General features: G+C 43.1%; 1 protein-coding gene across 6 annotated transcripts in view; it reads left to right on the top strand.

Moving 5' to 3' along the window:
* NEDD4 (NEDD4 E3 ubiquitin protein ligase) overlaps positions 1 to 20,363 on the top strand; it is a 124,210-nt gene extending 103,847 nt beyond the window's left edge. For all 6 annotated transcript variants that reach the window (XM_090028452.1, XM_090028453.1, XM_090028456.1 and 3 more), the window contains 11 exons: positions 2,427 to 2,656; positions 3,550 to 3,671; positions 3,777 to 3,847; positions 9,201 to 9,296; positions 10,604 to 10,677; positions 10,862 to 10,922; positions 11,864 to 11,923; positions 12,006 to 12,113; positions 12,697 to 12,793; positions 18,555 to 18,627; positions 18,720 to 20,363. In XM_090028452.1, coding sequence (XP_089884578.1) covers positions 2,427 to 2,656; positions 3,550 to 3,671; positions 3,777 to 3,847; positions 9,201 to 9,296; positions 10,604 to 10,677; positions 10,862 to 10,922; positions 11,864 to 11,923; positions 12,006 to 12,113; positions 12,697 to 12,793; positions 18,555 to 18,627; positions 18,720 to 18,822 — 1,095 coding nt within the window. In that variant the 3' untranslated portion in view covers positions 18,823 to 20,363. The remainder of the gene's footprint in view (positions 1 to 2,426; positions 2,657 to 3,549; positions 3,672 to 3,776; positions 3,848 to 9,200; positions 9,297 to 10,603; positions 10,678 to 10,861; positions 10,923 to 11,863; positions 11,924 to 12,005; positions 12,114 to 12,696; positions 12,794 to 18,554; positions 18,628 to 18,719) is intronic.
* Positions 20,364 to 21,204: the final 841 nt, after the last annotated feature.

Here is a 21,204-nt window from a genome sequence, read left to right as displayed (position 1 = left end):
ATAATCCTGCCTGGCTCTTCCCAGATCTGCAGCCAGGGGCAGCTAGAGCCCAGAGCCAGCACCTGTGCTGTCCCCAGCAGTATAAAGCTGCCTTGTCCTGACTCCAGCAGTACAAAAAGCTGCCTTGGCAAGTAGCTCAGGGCTATTCACTCTCAGGAGTTCCTGGGGCCCAGCCAATTGCTGGACTGCTGAAGCAACCCTAAGAGTTCCCTGCACCCTCTACCCATTGCAGCAGTCTGGCAGTGGGGGCTTCTGCCTGACTGTGACCTGCTGCGCACCTGCCATACCCAGATGGGGACTGCACTGCCAGTAGAGGCATCTCCCTCTCTGGGCCAGCTGCTGGTGGGCTGTGGCTGCCAAGCTGGCCTCCACAGCGGCACACTGCTGCCATGTGTGCCCCTGCCCAGCTATCAGAGCAGGGATTGGGGGGATTTAGGCAGTAGGTGGGGGGTGGGGCCAGGCAGAGTGGGGATTGGGGGGATTCGGGGGGGGTAGGTGGGGGATGGGGCTGGGCAAAGCAGAGATCGGGAGGGTTTGGGGGGGCAGGTGGGGAGTGGGGTCAGGCAGGGCCAGCGAGGATGCCCCCATAGTTCTCTTTCCCCTCCTCCAGCCCCCCCAACCCCTTATTTACCGGCACTGGAGCCCTGGTGCTGCAGCACGCTGCCAAGGGCAAGGAACCAACCATAGAGACACTCTAGCAGCCAGAGCATCTCTGTGGAGGACCCAGCCTCTGGTTGCCCCACTTTTTTTAAACTCCATTTTTATAAGACCCCTGGATATCCATTTTTTTCATTCCCACACAGGGTCTCTTGCCCCGTCTCAAAGGGGTGTGAGACAGGGCAAGAGGCATGTGTGCGCTCATCTGGACATGCCCTAATATGCATTTCTTTTAATATGACTTCCCTATGGGGAAAAGTAGTACCTGCTGTGTAAAAATCTCCATGCTGGGTTAATCTTTCAAAATTAGAGCCTCTTAACCATGTTCTCTTGCATCTTCAAAGAACAGGTACGTCCACACATGCAAGCATGTGCACTTGCAGCAGCTCAAATAGAAGAGGTGCAAATTTGAGCTGGGACTCTTTGCCTCAGCACACATGCTTGGACATGCACTTTGTTGTGGTGCAAATTGTGCCTCTTGGGGCAAAATAACCCTGCCTGGCTCCTCCCAGATCTGCAGCCAAGGGGAACTAGAGTCTGGGGCCACACCTGTGCTGTCCCCAGCAGTATAAAAAGCTGCCCTGTGTTGGCCCCAGCAGTACAAAAAGCTGCCCTGGCAAGCAGCTTAGGGTTACTCGCTCTCCGGAGCTTCTGGGGCTCAGCCACTGGGTACCTGGGGACACTACACCTTGTGCCAGCTAGACTGCTGCAGCAGCATCCTAAATCCATTTTTAAAAATGCCCCAAAATCCAAGTTTTTCCACAATTAACACAAAAGACTACATGCGTGCCTGCGCACACCCCCAGAGAGAGAGCAGTCAGTTGGGCAGTGTTTTATAGGTATATTTACAATGTTAAATCAATGTGGAATCCTACCAGAGTCTCTATCATCATGATAAAATAAATTCTAAATACCTATATGTGTTGATATGTGCTTTTGGTTTTCATCATACATGATGGGTGTGTGATGTGGGGGGATGTGGTATTTTCAGGAAGAGGGTGGGAAGGGGTGTAGGGGAAGGTGGGGATGGTTATGGAGGGATGTTGGGAGGTGTGGGGCAATTGCTGGGGGGACTGTGGGTTGGAGGGCTGCTCAGAAGGGGTGAGTCCCCTGGCCTCCACAGGGTGCATCCCCCCCCAGGGTTCCAGCTCCCCCAGGAGGGCCACAGCCCCCCCCCCAGGGTCCCAGGCACCCTGGAGGGCTGCTGCTCAGGGCCCATAACTTACCTTTAGCAGCAGCAGGAGTGCGGTGCTCTGAGCCATGGTGGCAAGACCCAGCACGGCACACAGGGACAGTACGCGGGGCCCAGCCAGGTCCTGCTGGCCCTGGGGACCACCTGCCGCCCAGCTGGACCAGACCCTTGCTGGCAGGAACTGGTGCGGCACATGGGGACTGCATACGGGGTCCTGGGGCCTCTGCTGCTGGGCCAGGCTGGGCTCTTGGTGGCAGGATCTGCCGCCCTTGGGGACTCTGCCACCCAGCTGGGCTGGTCTATTGGTGGCAGGACCTGGCACGGCGTGCAGAGACCACGTGCAGGGTCCTGCTGGCGCCTTGCAGCGCAGGGAACATTTTTTCGTTCCCTCACGTGCCTCTTGCCCCGCCTCAAAGGGGTTTGAGGTGGGACAAGAGGCACATGTGTGCTCGTGTGGATGCTCCCAACATGTCTAAAGACACTTGCAAGACATCTTCTGATGTGCCTTATTGCATTTGTATAACCAGGTAACAACTTGCTTTGGTTTTTTGTGGTTTTTTTTCCTGTTCCTATTCAGAGTGATATTCCAAATAGATTTGAAATGAAAGTTCATCGCACAACAATCCTTGAAGATTCTTATAGAAGAATTATAGCTGTAAAAAGAGCAGAATTCCTCAAAGCAAAACTCTGGATTGAGTTTGATGGTGAAAAAGGATTAGATTATGGAGGAGTGGCAAGGGAATGGTTCTTCCTTCTCTCTAAAGAAATGTTTAATCCTTATTATGGATTGTTTGAATATTCTGCTACGTAAGTACTACGGTTCCAAAAAGTAAGAGGCTGGGAAAGGCCACTCAAATTTCATCTCTAACGCTAACTTTAAAAAATGTATTTAATTATTTTAGTTTATTTTATTAGTAATTGCTGAAAGTTTGGTGTTGAAGTACTATTCATTTGGCAAGAGAGCGTGACCCTATATTGCAAGGCTGTCTACAATGAATATGTAGAGCTTGTCCAAACTGCCTATAGCATCCACTCACTGCTGCTCTGCCTATGTCAAATCTCAGAGATGAGGCACTGTAACCATTTCAGTATACAGCCTGAGAACAGGCTCATAAGTTTGGCTGAAACACCGAGCCTGAGAACAACTCAGGAGAACATGCTCAAGGGCCCTGTAGGTCACCTGCATTACCTCATTTGCGGGACTGAAATTGTGACTCACTAGGGAGCGATTGGGTCATGTTTCCCAGGCGCTTCAGGGTCTAGCCTTGAAATGGTACTCAGTCTTTGTATAAATGAGTGGCAGCTTGTAGCCATGTGAGCATTTCGTCTACATTTACTTTTGTATGCATGCTTGAGTAAAAGATGAAGGAAAATATTTAAAGAGGGAAGATATTACAAACCCAATACAGTGAAATCCTGACCCTATTAAAATAATAGGAGTTTTGCCATTAACTTCAGTAGAGCAATACATTCATTTAGACTTTCTGTTAGTGTTTCAACACTGCAATTCTACTAAACTTCCAGGTGATCATGTCTTTGTATTAAACTAACAACCTATGTATCCAGACAGGAATTTTGTTTTTTTCTGCAAAGGGTGATTTTATTATAATAGCTAATTCTTTCATATTATGAGATGTAGTGGTTGTTCATGGAGTACAGAATTGCGCATCTATTGTGTGTTTTTCCTCCCTTTTCTCCAGGGATAACTATACTCTGCAGATCAATCCAAATTCTGGCTTGTGCAACGAAGATCATCTCTCTTACTTCAAATTTATAGGTCGTGTAGCTGGAATGGCTGTTTACCATGGCAAGCTTTTGGATGGTTAGTATTTGTTTTGAAGAATAATGCAGATTAATATTGTGGATGTTTTGACTTCATGAGATTTGACATTCTTCTAACATTCAATATTCATCACTCTCTTTGCAGCCTTTTTTATTCGGCCTTTTTACAAGATGATGCTTCAAAAACCAATAACGCTTCACGACATGGAATCTGTGGTATGTAATTACTTCTGCCATTGTATATTATACTGGGTTTTTGTATTTACAGTAGATTTTTAATATTATCTCAAAAATACAGTTTCAGTCTTCACAGTCTTGCTTTTTAAAACACAACAGTTTGAATAAAATTTTCATAAACATCAAAGGCTGCTTACAGATGTGTTTAACCCCCCCCCCAAAAAAAAAAAAATTCATCTGTTTAGTTGGTCTAATAAAATATATTGCCTCTACCCCAAGAGTTTTGTCTGCCTGTGCCTTTACACTAGTGGTCTCCAGCCTTTTTAGATAGATCACAGTTGGCATTTAAAAGCAACCCAAGATCTACTGCGTGCCGCTGCCACCCTCCCCCCACCCAGGAGGTAAGTCTATGGAGTTGGGGGCGCAGATCAAGGCAGAGGGGAGAAAAAATTATTTGGGGGCATGCCTCCCCAGCAGGTAGGTCCCACCCAGCCTGGGCCTCACTCAGCTTACCCCTGCTTCTGCCTCTGCAGCACTGTCCCTCACCATGGGGGCCCCCGCCCCTTCCCCCATGGGCAGACCTGCTGGGCTGGGGCATGTGTGTGCATGCACATGAGCACTCAGCCCCGCCACCCAAGCCTTGGATAGACTCCAAGAGGCTCTGAGATCTACCAATGGATCGAGATCCACTGGTTGGTGACCACTGCTTTAGACCAATACAGCTACAACCAATATCCCAAAAAAACCATGGTATTTAAAACTTGGCGTGCCCCTGTGCCAACCCCAGCACATGCCCAGAAGAGGCATTGCATTAGTAAGACCAGGCTCGCACAACCTTTATATAGATCAGGGATTCTCAGTGGGGCTTTTATGGTGTTTTTATCTAATAGTTGATTAAATTAGATTTAGATAAAGGCACCAAATACGCCCACTGAAGCATGCGAGCTATACAGATGCTTCAGAGCTAGGTCAGACTAACATGCACAGCCTCTTCCGGTAAAGTGTGGGTTTTTGTTTTTTGTTTTTTCATGTCTATCAGCAGCCTAAGTGGCTTAATATCCAAGTTCTACTGAAAGGCAGCTGCATCTAGGGCTAAATCCATTAACCTTTAATGAAAATTTGGCATGAAACATCGTGATGCTTGCTTAATTTAACACAGCAATATGGTGTTGTCTCTTACTACAGAGGACCAAGAATTGGGTCTTCTGTCTTATTCCTGCCTCCTACAACTGTTTTCTACATTTTGGTCATTAAAAGTAACATATGATCTTACCATACCTTGATGTTAAGAGCCTTTATAAGTAACACTCCTCCCTTATAACGAATGCTGAAAGTGCAAAAGTATTGTCCTTCATTAAGTTTTTGTTTCTGTAATAATACCAAGTCTTGGCTCAAATTTGAATGCACTTGGGATTCCATCTTTAGAGATCAGAGGCCAAATTATCTACCGTATACCTCGTGCTCAGACCCTTTCTAGTTGCAGCAGAAAAGAAATGCACTGCTAGGAGTCCGAAGTAGTGGTTATCAACGTTTTATCCTTGTAGGCCAGATCAGTAGTACAGGGCTGGTCTACAATCTAGACTGGGCCATAGGGCCCTGCATTGCCCCTGCATACCAGGCTTGAGCATGGGGGCCCAGCGCTGTCCAGCCACACATCCCAAGCTCAGGCCCCGGACCCTCATGCAACTTGTGCATCTGATTTAGTGCTCAGACTTGTGGGGAGCGCTACAGGTCAGATGACATGGCACCAAGGCCCAGATCTGGCCCGCAGGCCAAGGGTTGGGCACTCCTTATCTAAAGTATAATGGTGTTGCATACGGTGTTGTGGATATTATAGTTTTGTTGCCTTGCTACAAGGTTGTGCAAGCCCTGAAGATGCTTCAGAAGTTCAGTTTTAAACTCTTTTAATTTTGGCTCCTTGTTTCAGTGACTGACAAACAAATTCAGTGCACATAAGACTGGCTTCTTTTGAATAACAGAGTCATCTGAGGCTGCATCTGCATCTCGTTTCCCCTGGCTTAGTACAGGGGTGCTCCATCCCTGAACCATGGGCCAGATCCAGCCACCAGCACTGTTATCTGGCCCCTGGGGCTTCTCCCATTTGTGGGGAGCCCTGTGGGCCAGGGCCCTGTATGTTAGATTGGGCATGCAAGGTAGCACACAGGTTGGCAGGAGTAGTATGGGGCTCCTGGGGCCCAATCCTGGCCAGGCAGGGGCAGCATAGAGCCTGATCCAACCCATGAACTGGCCCTACACCATTCATCTGGCCTGCAGGGCCAAAAGCATGAGCACCACTAGCCCAGTACATAGAGGAAAGCAGTTGTAACTCCACGCTCAATTCCTTCCTTCTTCTCATGGCTGCAGAATGGAATTCTGGAGAATACATTTTCTGCACTATTAATAAGTTGACACCACATTTTTTCTTGCTTTTAAGAAAATATTTATTAGTGTTAGTTTAGAGCTGATAGATTTTCTTAGCTAATTGAGATTAGATCATTATTTTTAGAATAAAGTAGAGGAAAAGATTTATTATATTCAGGATAACTCTGCTCTTATACAACCTCATTATTCAAGAGTCTGTCTTTGGTAAAAATAATGGCTGGTCTGAAATTATCAGACTTAAGTTCTACCCATTTTGTAATGTGGCTCTGCCTGCAAATGTCTGGTACTCCCAGTGCCTTGTGCTTTACACCACCAAACCTCTGGTCTGCTGCTTGATCTGCAAGTCCTCTAATGAGTACCCAGAAGGTTAGAGAAAGAAGTTGAAGCTATTCCCTCTGGAAAGAACCAGTGGTGGGTTTTAATGGATTTGGATAGACCTTCACAGAAGATTCAGATATCAGGTCAGACCCACTTTTTAGCCCATTTTTGAGTCAGCCATGATGCCACTGCAGTCTTTCTGCTCCTTTTCACTCTGATTAATCACCGGCATCAGTGTTTCATTACTCAGAAAGGGTGCTAGTCATGGTATTACTCTGAAAAGAGGCAGACAAAAATATGATGCTAATTCCTCCAGGAAGCTTAAGGTAGTCTCAGGATATCAGTAAAAGACTCTAAAATCAAAGTTGGACCAGAACACATAGTTTGCGTATCAGTCTTAAATGTCCGTGTAACTTTTTGCAAGTGGTTTGAAAAGCTCTACTGCAGCAGGAGTGTCTGGAGGAGAAATAAAAGCAGGAAAAATAAAAACAGTTAGCCCATGCACGCTAACATTTTAGAGAATACAGTTGCATCTGCACGTGATGGTTTTGTGGAGGTATCAGTTTGTTTAATGCTTCCTCAATGCTATAATGCTGCTTTGAACATGATTCCTCTAGCAGGGGTGGGCAAAATATGATCCGTGGACTGTATCCAGCCTGCCAATTGATTCCGTCAAGCCCATCAGCTGCTGCCATGAGTCTGAGGAAAGGCTGCACCCCATCGCGCTCCACTCTGCCGCAACCTGGGCCAGACCACATGGTGTTCTGATTCCTCCACCCCTCCCTCCCTCTGCCCTGCATCCATCCCCACCCCTGCCCAGCTTTCTGTTGTTTCTGTGGCTGTTGTCTTGGCAATGGAGCTACTAGCAGTTGGACCCACACACGACAGGGTGCAATGCAGCGCATCGAGTAGCTGTCCCAGCTGCCGACTGCGATGACCCACTGCAGTGGTGGGGCAGCCACCTCTGCCTTTGCTTTTCCTGGTGCAGCACGGCAGCAGTAGCTCATCACAGCAGGTGGGCAGGAGAGCTACTTGGAACGCTGCATCGCACCCCATCCTGTATGGGCCCAGCTGCCAGTGGCTGCTGTGCCAGAACTGCACAATGCCAACAGGAAGCCGGAGGGGGTGGGACGGGGGTTGGATGCAAGCGGGGAGGGAGGGAGGGAGGAGCAGAGGAGTCTACATGCTGCGTGGTGTGGCCTGTTCTCAGCTGCGGCAGAATGGAGTGACACAGTGCACAACCCTCCCTCCTTGGGCTTCGGTGGCAGCTGGCAGGCTGGATAGTATCAACTGGCATCTCCACAGCCCTCAACAGCTCACCAAAACTCTTTAAGTAGCTCTCCAGCCCAAATAATTGCCCATTCCTGCTCTATAGGAAAGGACTAACTTGTGATGGTTGTAACTCTATCCTGCTGATGAATAAGGAACAGTGTTGAAATTTCCAAGAAGGGGGAGTAGTACCATCCAGTTTGTTTTGGCCTGTGAGAGCAGTTGTTAAAAAAAATGGAGGAAAATCTCAGCATCAGGAAATATGTGGAGACATTCATATTGCATGAAACAAAATGAAAAATAGGTCAAAGCACTTTTTTTCTTTTAATTTCAAAATGTTCCAAACAAAACAGTGTGAAATTTCACTGATAGTCATGCCTTCCAAGAAACAATGAGTTGTACCTTACTTTCATAGTACTCAAATTTATTTTCATAGTATTCAATTCTGAAGGAAGTATCTGTTGTAAAGCTTACACTCAACAGAGCACACCTAGAGAAAAATATTTCCAACCCCTCTACTCCTGGCTAAACAACCCTTTAATCTGGCAAGTTCCCTACTGTCCAACAGACATCAAGTGGGACACAGCCTTGCCTTAGGAAGCAGTGCTTAACTTGTCAACACATCTCCTGCTACTAGTCTACTCCCCCATAACAAAACCATCAGAATCTGTGGTTCCTACATATGCCTTTCCCCAAATGTGATATATCTGATTCAATGTACCAAATGCCCTCATGACTACTGTGTAGGGAAACTAAGCAGCAACTGTGCACCAGAATGAACTCTCACAGAAAAAATATGAAGGACAGATGCATGTACACCAATAAGAGCACATTTTTTCCCAGAAAACTTACTTTCTGACCTTACTATCTTCATGTTCAAGGGAAATCCACCTACACCTTTAAAAGGCAAACTTCGGAACAAAAATTCATATGCTGGTCGGTCACTAAGGACTCTAACAACTTAATGCTGATACTTGTTTTTTAGCACATCGTAACCTACCTGATTCCTGAATTCTTCCTATACACTCTTCCCTCTTCCCTTTTTGATAGGCCTTGATGATCTGGTAATCAGCTGCTTTTCTTCTCTAGTGTTATGTCTGCCACCCCTGCAAATATCTCTTCCCTTTCTTACAACATTTTTTATTGTGTTATGCTGGCTTTTACTGCTCAGACCTGATAAAGACTGTCTTTCATTCAAAAGCTTGTTTAGCTTTATCCCAACTATACCATTCGTCCAATATAAGATATCACTCTAAGAAATACAAGATATCACTCTAAGAAATTCTTGCTATAAGTAGTTACTCTTACAAAAAGTATTTACTGAATACAGACTTCCAGACCTTCACTAAAATTGTGTTTGTTTACTGTCTATTTCAAATAATCCTCCTGTTCTCAATCATTAGCTTGCAATTATCATTTTTAGGACAGTGAATATTACAATTCTTTGAAATGGATTCTTGAAAATGACCCAGCAGAATTGGACCTCAGGTTTATGGTTGATGAAGAGCTATTTGGACAGGTTTGTATATTGCTGTAAAATGGTGTACATGAAATAAGGCACTTATCCTAGAAAACCACACTCTTTCTGTTTTACAAGATTGTGTAGTAATTAAATATGCACTTTTGAATTCTTGGTTTGTTCCTCTTACCTCTTGCTTGGGTGATATGTTTTCTTTTAATATTTTGTTAATATTGTGATTTGAGAAGTTACTGAGGAATACTTGTTTTAAATCAGTTTCTTTTAAATCTAATTACTCTCCTGCATCAATGTTTTACTATTCAGGAAGGGCACTAGTCCTGGTACATAAATTGTCCATATAACTTTTTGCAAGCTTTAGATATAATAACTTATGCTTTTGTCTGACTAGCAGCTACCTTTTTAAAATGTGGCATTTGTAGTGAAATCTTCTGCAGACTGAAGTATTCTAAAATGCAGTTATTCTCTGATTTTTGATAGCATGGGTCCAACACTGGTCTTGCATAAAAATCCCAGTTTATAGTGGTCAGCCAACTATAAGAATGGTGGTAGCTCTGTTTCTGTGTGGCCTAGTTCTTAAAGCAGTTAAGATGGCCCTTAGAGGGGAAAAAATAGATGCATAACAGATTGAAAGCCAAATTGCAGTTTTATACTGAAGTTGCAGTAATAGTAGCCATTGTGTAACAAATGTGTGTCAATCCACTATTCACTAAAACCACTGTAGTTGTTTTGTAAGTGTTTTTTTCCAAGACCTCTCACAAAAGAAGCTGAGTCACTGGAAGCATGGATAGTGAAGTTAGGACAAAATAATGTACAATATTACTCTAAACTTGTGCACAGATGTTGAAATGATTTACTGTTGTTGAGTCAGAAATAATTGAGTTTTGACATTGTAGTCTGTCACCACCTAAATGCAACCCTCCCCCCCGCCCCCCAACCAAAAATACACAACTATTTCAAGTAGTCTCTTGTGAATCTAGTTTCATTTGTCGCACTTTTTGGATTCTCCAGTCTTGAAGACTTTACTATATCATCTAATGCACGAGTTTTCAACCTTTTTTTTAATAAGTGTACCCCGGCAGCTGGATGCAGTGGGTGGGGTGCAGAGTGGCGCATGGCCATACACAGCAACACCACAGGGCGGTGGGTGGCGGCGACGGCTGCTATGTGTGCTCCCCGCCAGCCCTGTTATTGGGAGATGATGGCGCAGGGTGGTGGATGCAGTGCTCCATCCCCACCCACCCACGCGTACCCCCTAGGACCTTCCCCCCTTGCCAACACCTGATCTAATGTTTATTCTTGAATTCGGTTAAGTATGTACTTCATATAATTCAGCATTTCTTCTTTAGACTCATCAACATGATTTGAAAAGTGGTGGATCAGAAATAGTAGTTACCAACAAGAACAAACGAGACTATATTCAGTAAGTAACTGGACATTTTGTCCTCGGTATCTCACTTTATTGTAGTCTCTCTAAGTACCATGTCTTTGTTTTGCTTCACTGATCCTTTCAGTGAATTAGAATTAGAATGTGTATGCATTGCATGTATTTTAAATATAAATTTTTTATTTTTGTTTGTTTGTTTGTTTGTTTTTGTTTTTTGCAGCCTTGTAATTCAATGGAGGTTTGTGAGCAGAGTCCAGAAACAAATGGCTGCCTTTAAGGAGGTATTCATTTTAAATACACATACTATTTTTAAAATTTGTTGCACCTAATACTAAGATGGACCTTTCAGAAAGCATCCTCATTAAGATCCCATAGACTAGGGATCTAGCAGCAAAAAAGTTAGCCTGATGTTGCCCATGGTGTCAGATTTGTGAATTTTTCAATGGTGTACCAATATTCTGCAACTGGTAGCAGCATTTTTATTATAAATGTACCTTGCTATCTCAACTTATGCTGAAAATTTAGTTACTGCTAAATCCTGGTGAACTGTACTAGCTGTAGTACATTTTGTATCAACCCTGAAATCAGTTTATACACTTTAAATTACTGAACAATAAATCACATTAAGTTTACTAGGACTAATTTTCTACTCTTTTCTGCAAATATTTTTAAGTATATGACACTCAGTAATAATTGGTTCAGGGTTTCACAGAAAACCGTATTGTTGAAGAAGAATAAATTGGTCATATTTTGTTGACTTTCCTGATCTTTTTTTTTAACTGCGTTACCAAGTTAGTAAAAAGATGTACTTGTTTTTTAACATGTGTAAGCTATTTTGCTGTATTTACCAGGGCAGGAGTATTTCACGTAGCAAAAGGGAAGAAGTTAGTTCTGTCTGTTAAAATAAATAAATAAATAAATAAACCCTGAACTTCATGAAGAAATTAAAGTTCTACATTAATGCAATATATGAGTGGTGTTTTGCAAATAAAATCTGGTCAAAATGAATAATAATGGTTCAGCTACTTTGACCCCCTAAACTTGTAGAATGTAATCAAACATAACTTGCCACAAAATTGTGGCACAGATGTGTCAAAAGTCCTGTATTTAAAGCAACATCTTGGCTCTAATTCCCAAAGTATGTGCATCTAGGTCGTAGTTCAGACAGAAGCCTAAAACACCATTACTTGGTTTTAAGACACTTTTTTTCTATTTCTTTTAGGGATTTTTTGAACTGATACCACAGGACCTAATTAAAATTTTTGATGAAAATGAATTAGAGGTAAGTGTCTTTTGGAAATGGAAACACATCATGTTGTAACCATATTTGATTGACTTACATTTTGGCATTTCTTTTTGTGTAGTTATTAATGTGTGGACTAGGAGATGTGGATGTGGCTGACTGGAAACTACATACAAAATACAAAAATGGTTACAGCATAAATCACCAAGTTATACAGTGGTTTTGGAAGGTAACAAAGATCTAATTTTCTGTTTATGCAAATTAAACAAGCTTTAAAACATTGATCAGCTGTTCTCGTGTATCAAATGTTTTAATAATCTGTTTAATTTTTGTCCATTGAAAAGCTAGTTCGAGATTATAATAAAATAACTTCTCCTGTTCAGAAATAAATAAGGTTAAAAATATTCACTGTAGCTCCCTTTGACATGGTTATGCAAAGAGGTGTTTAAATTATTCTATTTAATAAGTTATAGGCTTCTGTCTGCTAGTCTGTAACCTCAACCAACTTCAAAGAAAGTAGGAGCCAAATCTGGGTGGGCTGTATTTTAACTGCCTGCTAAACTAGTAACAGTGTTCTTGTTGCTGTGCCACAGAAGAATTGGAAGTGAAAACAATCAGTCAGAACGTGTAGCCTTCTCAGGTTTTAGCAGTGTGCAAGGAAATAGCTTTAGACTTATTGTGAAAGATATGAAGATAGAATCCTTTTAGTTCTAAACCACTATCACATAATGTTATTTGTACTAAATCAGTTTAAGATGATAATATTATACTCTTTTGACTGAAGTTTTAAATATAATTATTACTCTGTATAGGCAGTTTTGATGATGGATTCTGAAAAGCGAATACGATTACTTCAGTTTGTCACTGGTACATCCCGTGTACCTATGAATGGATTTGCTGAATTATATGGTAAGTACTTATAGTACCATATCACTAAAATGAAATAGGGCAGGGTGTCAAATTTGTCTGGACCTGTGGGGGCCAAGGGCTGATCCATGGAGTCAGATCAGGCAGATGGACCTGCCCCTCCATGCCAGATCCGGCACACATGCTGCAGAATCCACATTGCATGTGATGCCTGTTTTAGCTGGTCCATGACCCATACTGCACACAGTGCATCTGATCTCAGGATAGATTCCTTGTGCAGTGCAGTCCCAGACCAGCTGGAGTGGGTACCACATGCAGTGCAGCTTTTGAAGCAGATGCCACCTGTAGCGTGCGTCCCAGGCATTGTACATGGGGCTGGTCTAGCATGCACTGTGTGGGGTAACTCAGACCCAGGGAGATCACAGGGGGCTGAGTGGTGGGGCTCCATGGGCTGGATTCAACCCACAGGCTGTATCTTTGACACTCCTGAAGTAGATTAATGAACTGAAAAGAAAATTGATCTTGAAAATGTCATGATCCTTACTAATTAATTTTAAGCATGGACCTATCACTTTTCAGTTGAAAAGAGTTATGAAAATATATGTTCAGCCAGTTTAGCAGCAGTTAATGAGTAGCAAAGTTAGAAGTGTCATAAGCATGGAATATTGCTCCATGTTCTGTAGATACCACAGTTGATTCTACGTTTCTGCAGCTTATTTAAAAAAAAACTGTTTAATACCTGGCAGGTCCTGAAAAATTGGCCAAACACTTGTTGAGGATAAAAAGTATTAGCCAGATCATTCATAAGACAAGAGTCAAACGGATGAGGAGCCATCCATATGGTTCAAATATAGTTTCCTGGTGAGAAATGTAGGTGTGTCTCTGTGGTACAAGGCAGCACTGTGTAGAGATACTAAAGCTAGCTCTGTACCTGCTGAGTCCAGACCCAGGATCAGTTTGGCCACACTTCAGTGCAGCATTGCACATATGCTAATTGCTTCTGCTCAGAAGTGACTTGCAAGTTCTAAGTATACAGCAAGTGCTGAGTGGAGCACTGAGCCATACGTGTCTGCTCCTGTACCTGCACCTCAGCAATCTCAGAATTTCAGCTTGTATAAACAGCAGTGAAAGAATCAATCTTACAGCTAGCTATGTTGAGACTAGAACTCTGCCATATGTGCAAAGGAGAAGGGACAGTTAGAGATTACAGGAGGCTGCTTATTTCTCTCTGTCCAGAATTTAGCATGTGACTCCCACCTTCTGTAGTTTTGCCCATTTTTAGTTTTTCCAGAAGCTTCCATAGTTAGCTGTCCAATCTCACAAAATTTCTTTTGTGTCCTTTTAATGCTTGGGTCATCAGCTATGGGTTTACCAGAATCCTTTTCTCCTTGACTCCTGAATGTCAACTGTGACATCCCAGTTTCTGTTGTTTGCATGTAGACAACTGCAGTGATCACTCCCCAACATCGGGCAATTTTCTACTGCTCCCTCCAAGTGGATTTTCGCTATTGCCAGGATCCTACTGCATTTACTGTCCTAATGGTCTTTTTGAAATGTCTCTCTAGAACCTTTCCCATGTCTGAGCCTACCCCCATTCCAGTGGCTGATAAAGGAATTCCTGCCCATAAAAGTGGTTACACAGGCAGCTAGGTCCTCAGTGGTCCAGGAAGAAAGTGGGTACACACAATTGAGAATAGGGATACCAAACAGGTAGTGTCATCTTTGGAATGTGCTTGAAATTCACCTCTTATCAGCCTCCAGATAATGAGGTATATAACTAAATTTCAAACTTTACCTACCTACTAAAAGAGAAAAATCTTTTTATTCTCTTACTCTTTTTTGCAGGATCTGCTGGCAGAAGAAATAACTATTTTTCTGCTTTACCTCTCTTTCAGTTATACACTCCACTAAGCATCTGTGTTTTTTCTTTAATAGTAGCAGCATAAAAATGAAATGATTCTAAAGTTTTACTTTCTCGTCAGGGTTATGAATGGTGTCTGTAAAAGTCTTACCTTAGCTGTTGGTTAACAAGGCTGGCAGCAGCAGAGGAACTAGAGCTGTTTGCCTGCAGACCCATGGGGGTAACATTTAATTGGCATCATCTTAATTCAGGTTTCAACATTTCTTTGCAATCAGAAACTTTTTCATATGCAAGCTTGGGTTTGCAAAACTTAATATGGATTCTTTCAGTTGGAACATGTGGAGACCCCCACATCCCCATAAATGCAACATGTAAAACTCATTTTCCTAAAGCAAGCTGGAAAGGCAAGGATCACACTGACTTGGACAGAAAACTTGTTTCCAGGTGCATCTGACCACCTTGTATGTGGTCTGTAGATTGAAAAATGACCTTTTAAGTCTAGCATCAGTTACTGTCAGAATTCAAGTCTGCTTCTTTCTTGGAACTCAGAAGTGATTCTTGTGCCCAGAAACTTGTCTCAGATCTCTCCCACTTAAAAGATACCATCCCTAACCTTGCCCTTCAAAATTTAGCCAGTCTAGTCTGCCTCATTTAAAGATCTGTGGTAAAAAAAAAAAAAAATCTTGAAGAGGAAGATCCTTCCATAACAGAAAGAAAGTTTGTATTCAAAACATTTTGTCACATTCAGAGGAGAGTATTTTGCTAGACAGAGGTGCTGTACCCCTGCTAGACCTCTGGCCTATGGGTCAGATCTAGCTCCTGGTGCTATGACACCTGGGATGCAGGGGCAGCTGCAGGCCATCACCCTGAGCATTAGCTCAGGTGCACAGAGTGACACAAAGCAGGGACAGTGCAAGGGCCTCCAGAGCCAGATCCTGGGTGGATGGGGGCAGCATGAGGCCCTAGGAGCTGGAGCCCTGTGCCATTCATTTGGCCCACAAGGCCAAAACCCTGAACACCATTGCTCTAGACCAGGAGTGGGCAAAGTGGTGGATCCAGCCAACAGCCAGACTCCATTTCCCAGCAGACCCTGCCTGCGTGGCTGGGGCCAGTCTCCATGGAGATCCCAGCTGCAGCTGTGCCATGATAGCAAGGCTGGACTTGCCATGGAGACTGGCCTCAGCCACACCGGCAGGGTAGAGCAGAGGGCCTCCAGAGCTGCTGGGATCTTGCAGCAGGGGCAGCTTGGTCCAGAGCCAGGGCAGAGCTGCAATTTGCAGCCTCCATGGTCCAGACAGGGCATGCAGGCAGCGGATTGCAGCTCTGCCCCGGCTCCATGCAGTGGTGACAGCTTGGTTTGGAGCAGGGGCACAGACGCGATCTGCCGCCTGTGCACCCCTGTTCAGAGCCCTGCCCTGCTGCATGCCCTGCCACCACAGCTGGGACCAGTCTCCATGACAACCCCAGCCTTGCTGGCACAGCACAGGTGTGGCTAGTGTTGCCATGGAGACTGGTCTCAGCCATGCAGGCAGGGGCTGCTGGGAAATGGAGTCCATTACCGGCCCATGGGCGAGACTTTGCCCACTTCTGCTCTAGACCTTGGAATGCTCAGTAACTTCATTCAGTGGTTAATGTTTAGGATGAGCACTTTAGCCTCTATAACAGGAGTAGGCATCCCTGGTGCACATGCCAAAGCATGGCATGTGGAGGCATTTTGCATGTATGCACGCACACCCCCCTTCCTCTCCCCCTCCAGCACAGCAAGTGAGTCGGTAGAGGAGGGAATGGACAGAGCCTTGGGGGTCACATGCAGTGAGGCTCAGGGCACAAAGCCCAGCCCATAGGAGTATCTGCCTCTGCTGTGCACAAATCAGGGGGCCACTGTGTGAGTTCAATGCCTAATTATATAAGGACTGAATTAAGCACAGGCTCAGACCTGGATGTTCAATTTAAAACTTCTATTGTTTCACAAAGTCGTAAACTAAAGGAGGTCTGTTGGTTCACGAGGTTCCCAAATCAAGCCCTTGCTCTCTAACCCAGAGGCTTGGTGCAGCTGCCTGATTCAGTAGTCTCAGAACTGGTCAACAGCTCATTTAAAAGGAGTCCCTTATCTTTTTTTAGACAAAAGATACAAAACTGTCCCCATGGTGGAAGTGAGGCATCTAACCTAACTTTACTAGTAGTTATATATGATAACACTTATACATATGCATTTCTAATTCTTTCTTCTATTGGTCATTTAGTTAACTTATCAATATTATAATATCAGGTGATACGCTTTGTATTATAATTTTTATGCTTCTTATGTTAATTCTTAATGACCTTTATATTTCTTATGCTAATTTTCTATAACCTAAATATATTATTCATCTATATGTTTTGCTGGTTTTTGCAGGGTTAAAATGTCAAGACTGACATAATATGCGGTTGTTTTTTCGTCATTGCGGTTTAGCCATGCAGTTTCCTATTCTTAACAATATAAGCAGCTTGCCTGCTATTTTTATCATTGTTCAAAGGTCAGAAGGTCAGCATTTTTATCTAAGGGTCAGAAAGTGATTACCAGAATGTCAATCGCTGACTCCTCAACCTCCTTGAAGCATTCTGGGAGTTTTAGTGCATTGTTTCTAATGCTAGGCCTTGCTTAGCATAAGCACTCTCTCACAGGCACATGCCCCTCCTCCAAATGCGAGGCAGTGCCACAGGGGCAGGCACTGCACAGCCAGTACAGGGTGGGGGATGGATCCATGAGCAGGTCATCTGGGGGACACAGGAAGGGGGGCACACAGCCTGGCAGGCCACGGGGGGAAGGAAGTGCATGCCCCTGGATCTGTCAATGGGGCAGGGCAGGCTGCACTCGGGGGCCAGGGCAGTGCTAGCTCTTCCTGTCTGGGCTGCAGCTGCAGGCTGGAAAGCTGCACTGGGCTGTTCTTGTCAGGACTTGTCTGCACTTGTGCCAGCGGCAGGCAATGACAGCATTGGGAGCAGCACCTGGGGGCCACTTCTGTGGCCTCGCTCTCAGCACCACCACTGCTGCAGCCCAGCCAGAACGAGCCGGCACCACCCTGGCCCCAGAACGCAGCCTGCCATGTCCCATCAGCAGATCTGGTGGCACATGCTCTCCCAGGCTGTACGGCTCCCCCCTCCCCGCAGCCCCAGATGAGCCACTTGGGGCTCTGTGCCCCGCCCTGTGACAGCTGTGCAGGGCCTGCCCCATTTCCTACCTCCCTGCCATTCCGGGGGGTGGGAATCCAGCCCCAGTGGTGAGGGAGGGAGTGGGGCTAGGGCTGGGGCCTCAATCTGCCTTGCTCCCCCCACTGCCTTTCCCTTCCCCCCTCCTTTCCCCACAGACTTAGCTACTGGGTGGAGGGGGGGATAGATCTTTGCTTCCTTTTAAATTCCAAAAGTGATATCCAGCCTAAAAAGGTTGGAGACCACTGACATAGAACTTGCAAGATGTGTGTTCTTCAGAGTCGGGTGCTGTGCACAGTGACCTGTTGTTTAATAGCTGACTTGAGGAGCTGTGTTTGAAATGCCCAAGGAGATGCATGTGGCTCGTGAACCATGGTTTGTCCATGTCTTCTTTAGATAGATGATCCTGCCTGGGGTAGGAGGTTGGTTTGGGTGACCCCCTCAATATCCTTACACCCTTATTTCATGTGATTTCTATATGCATCCTTGCACTTCAGTATCAGAGGGATGAAATATCTCGAAGTGTATGTTTAGAACTGTTTTGAAAATTCAGATTCATGGGATCACTGACTTATGAAATATATACTACATTTGAGTCCAGTATGTAGCTTCAAATTCTATTAGATGTTCTACTCCAAAATAAGAGTTATCTGCTGGATATGTTTAAATCTCAAAAAGATACAACTGCAATATGAAGGCAGGGCACCTTAAGCAGAAGGATGTGAGATTTAAATTATTGCTGCTTTCTTGTAGGTTCAAATGGACCACAGTTGTTTACAATCGAACAGTGGGGCACCCCGGAAAAACTGCCAAGAGCTCATACTTGGTAAATCATCATTTAATTTATATAGACTTTTCATGTAATGAAACAAGTAAAGCTCTTTAAAAGAAACTTAATGGTTTTATTCTGTTTTCCAGCTTTAATCGCTTGGATTTGCCTCCATATGACTCATTTGAAGACTTATGGGAAAAACTCCTCTTAGCAATTGAAAATACTCAGGGTTTTGATGGAGTCGATTAGGCCACAAATAGAAATAGTGTATGTTTGAATTAACTTTCTGACATTTCTTTCTAAGGGTTTACAAACAAAATTAAGATCAAAAGGGAGCTACTATTGTATTCAGTTATTTGGCTATTGAACTTTCAAACTATCATTTATCAAATTCACGTTGAAAAAATTCCCTATTTTTAAAGCACGTTTTGCCACTTTCATAGTTCTATAAAACTTGTTAGTGGCTACAGTATGTACTCTGGATAAGCTAATACCACCTCAGGCTCAGTTAAATATATTTTTCAGCAGGTGGCCCTTCTACAGTATTCACCAGATTGTCCTACAGTAAACTACTGAAGTGAAACTGTGAAGAAAAAGTGTAAATTTAAAACTTGCTGGTCTAAGAGTAGTAATTGAAGGGGTTAAATGGTATAAGGAGTATTTAGTGTATTGCAATATATTCTGTGCTGCTTCAGGCTGTTTATTACAGATCTGCCCAAAGCACCTTACTATTCAGCATACTGGGTAAAACAGTAAAAAGTGTTTGTGTTTCCTGCTTGCTGTCAGCTTGCAGAATGTTGACATGCTCATTATAAAGTTTATTTTTTATCTTTCTAACTTGGTTTTATTGAAATACAGTTTGAGAAAACCAGGAATTTTATATGAGACACAAGCAGCATGCTTCTGAATAGTTATAAGACATGATAATCTCTATCTGGTTTTTTTTAATATAATGCCATTGGTTTCCTGGGTGTCTGTCGCATTTTTGATAAACATATAGTTTAACAATGATATTTTCAGTTAAGACTTTTGCAGCAAAGTAAATCTTAAATCAGAATTTGTATGAATGCCACAGAGTATTAGTTAATTTGGTATTTAGATGCCTTTATGCATTCTCGCAGTATTGCACAACAGAATAATAACATGTTTACAGGGTTTTATGGGCCAAATTCAGCAATCTGATCTGTGCAGACTTCTCTGACATCAATGGAAGTTGTGCACATGTATCAAGGGCAGAATTTGGCCCTATAATATGTTTACAGATTATGCTAGTTCCTATAGCTGCATTTTTATATTTTTTATTTCTTTACTGTTAGTCTAGAAACCAAATTTGTTAATGTATAACCAAAGTCATAGCCAACAATGTGCAATTTATTGTAGATCAGTTCTTCATAAATATAAAGTGTGATGTCTTTTGTAAATGTGATTATTTTGTTATCAATGTTAGCCCTGGTTATTTTGATTAAGTGCTGGTTAAAATGAATTTCAAACTCTATTCTGAAAAATATAGAAGTCTACATGCCCTGGCTTCCTTTCCTTTTGAACAATTTATTACCAAGGAGGAAATCTGAAGAAATTATGGTATATAGCTTTTGCCCAGCAAACTTCTATTTAGGTAGTTTTTATAAATATGCAAAAACAAAGTGTAGCACATCTCTGTAAAGACATGTAAATTGTGTAACAAATATAATGGGTCTTAATGGATATTTAAAATCCTACTTTGTTTTATTCTTTGAATAGGTCTTTAATGCTGAGAGCATTACATGTAAATAAAGGTAACTTATACAAAATCTGAATCTATGTACATCTTTGTAAAACTTGAAATGATACAACAGTAAATCTGTATAGATTTAAATGTAGCATTATTTGTTGCATATTTTATGAAACATTCACATCTTGAAACAGTAAAATAATTGTTCTAATAAAGATAGTGATGCATGTAATTCAAATCCAAGTCACAATTCTTACAGAAGCATGTGGTAATCCATGCAAGTGTGTTAAGGCACTGCAGTACAATAACTATTAGTTAGTACACTGGCTATTTTAGAGATCCCGTAGTGCCATTTGTTGAAACAGTTCTGCAGTGATTTAACTGTCCTTCTCATCCCCAAAATGTATTGTATCTACAAAAGGACTAGAATAGGCAGGCTATTGACCTGGATTGGCTTGCCATTTTTAGTGACATAAAAAGAACACAATCTGTTTTCAGCTTCTTGAAAGTTGCAACGTATGTTGTTTGGAAGCAGCTATGGCCTTCGATTTTAAAGTTTTCATTATGGTAGTGTTAAACTTTTATATTTGAGATTAATGCAAAAATGGCAATAACCTAAACTTAGAGCATTTGATATTTACTTTTTTCCATGTTGGAAACAGAGCAGGTGCTCCAAATGATGATAAGCCATCAGTACTAAAAGTATAACCTTTTACAAAAGGGACATGGTTACAAAAAACAATCATTTTAGACCAGTGATGACCAATTTTTCCAGGCTGTGGAGTGGATGAGTGGTGTGTGGTCAGTCTGTAGGCTAGATCCAGTGCACAGGGTTGATCCATAGGCCTGGTCTGGCATAGGGCCAGTGCATGGAGGCAGCCCTACATGTGCCAAATTGGGTCTCACTGCCTTGGCTCTGG

Source organism: Crocodylus siamensis, chromosome 15 (assembly GCF_052110815.1).
Source record: "Crocodylus siamensis isolate JL-2025a chromosome 15, ASM5211081v1, whole genome shotgun sequence".
Taxonomy (NCBI): domain Eukaryota; kingdom Metazoa; phylum Chordata; order Crocodylia; family Crocodylidae; genus Crocodylus; species Crocodylus siamensis.
This window is presented reverse-complemented; position numbering and strand designations above follow the sequence as displayed.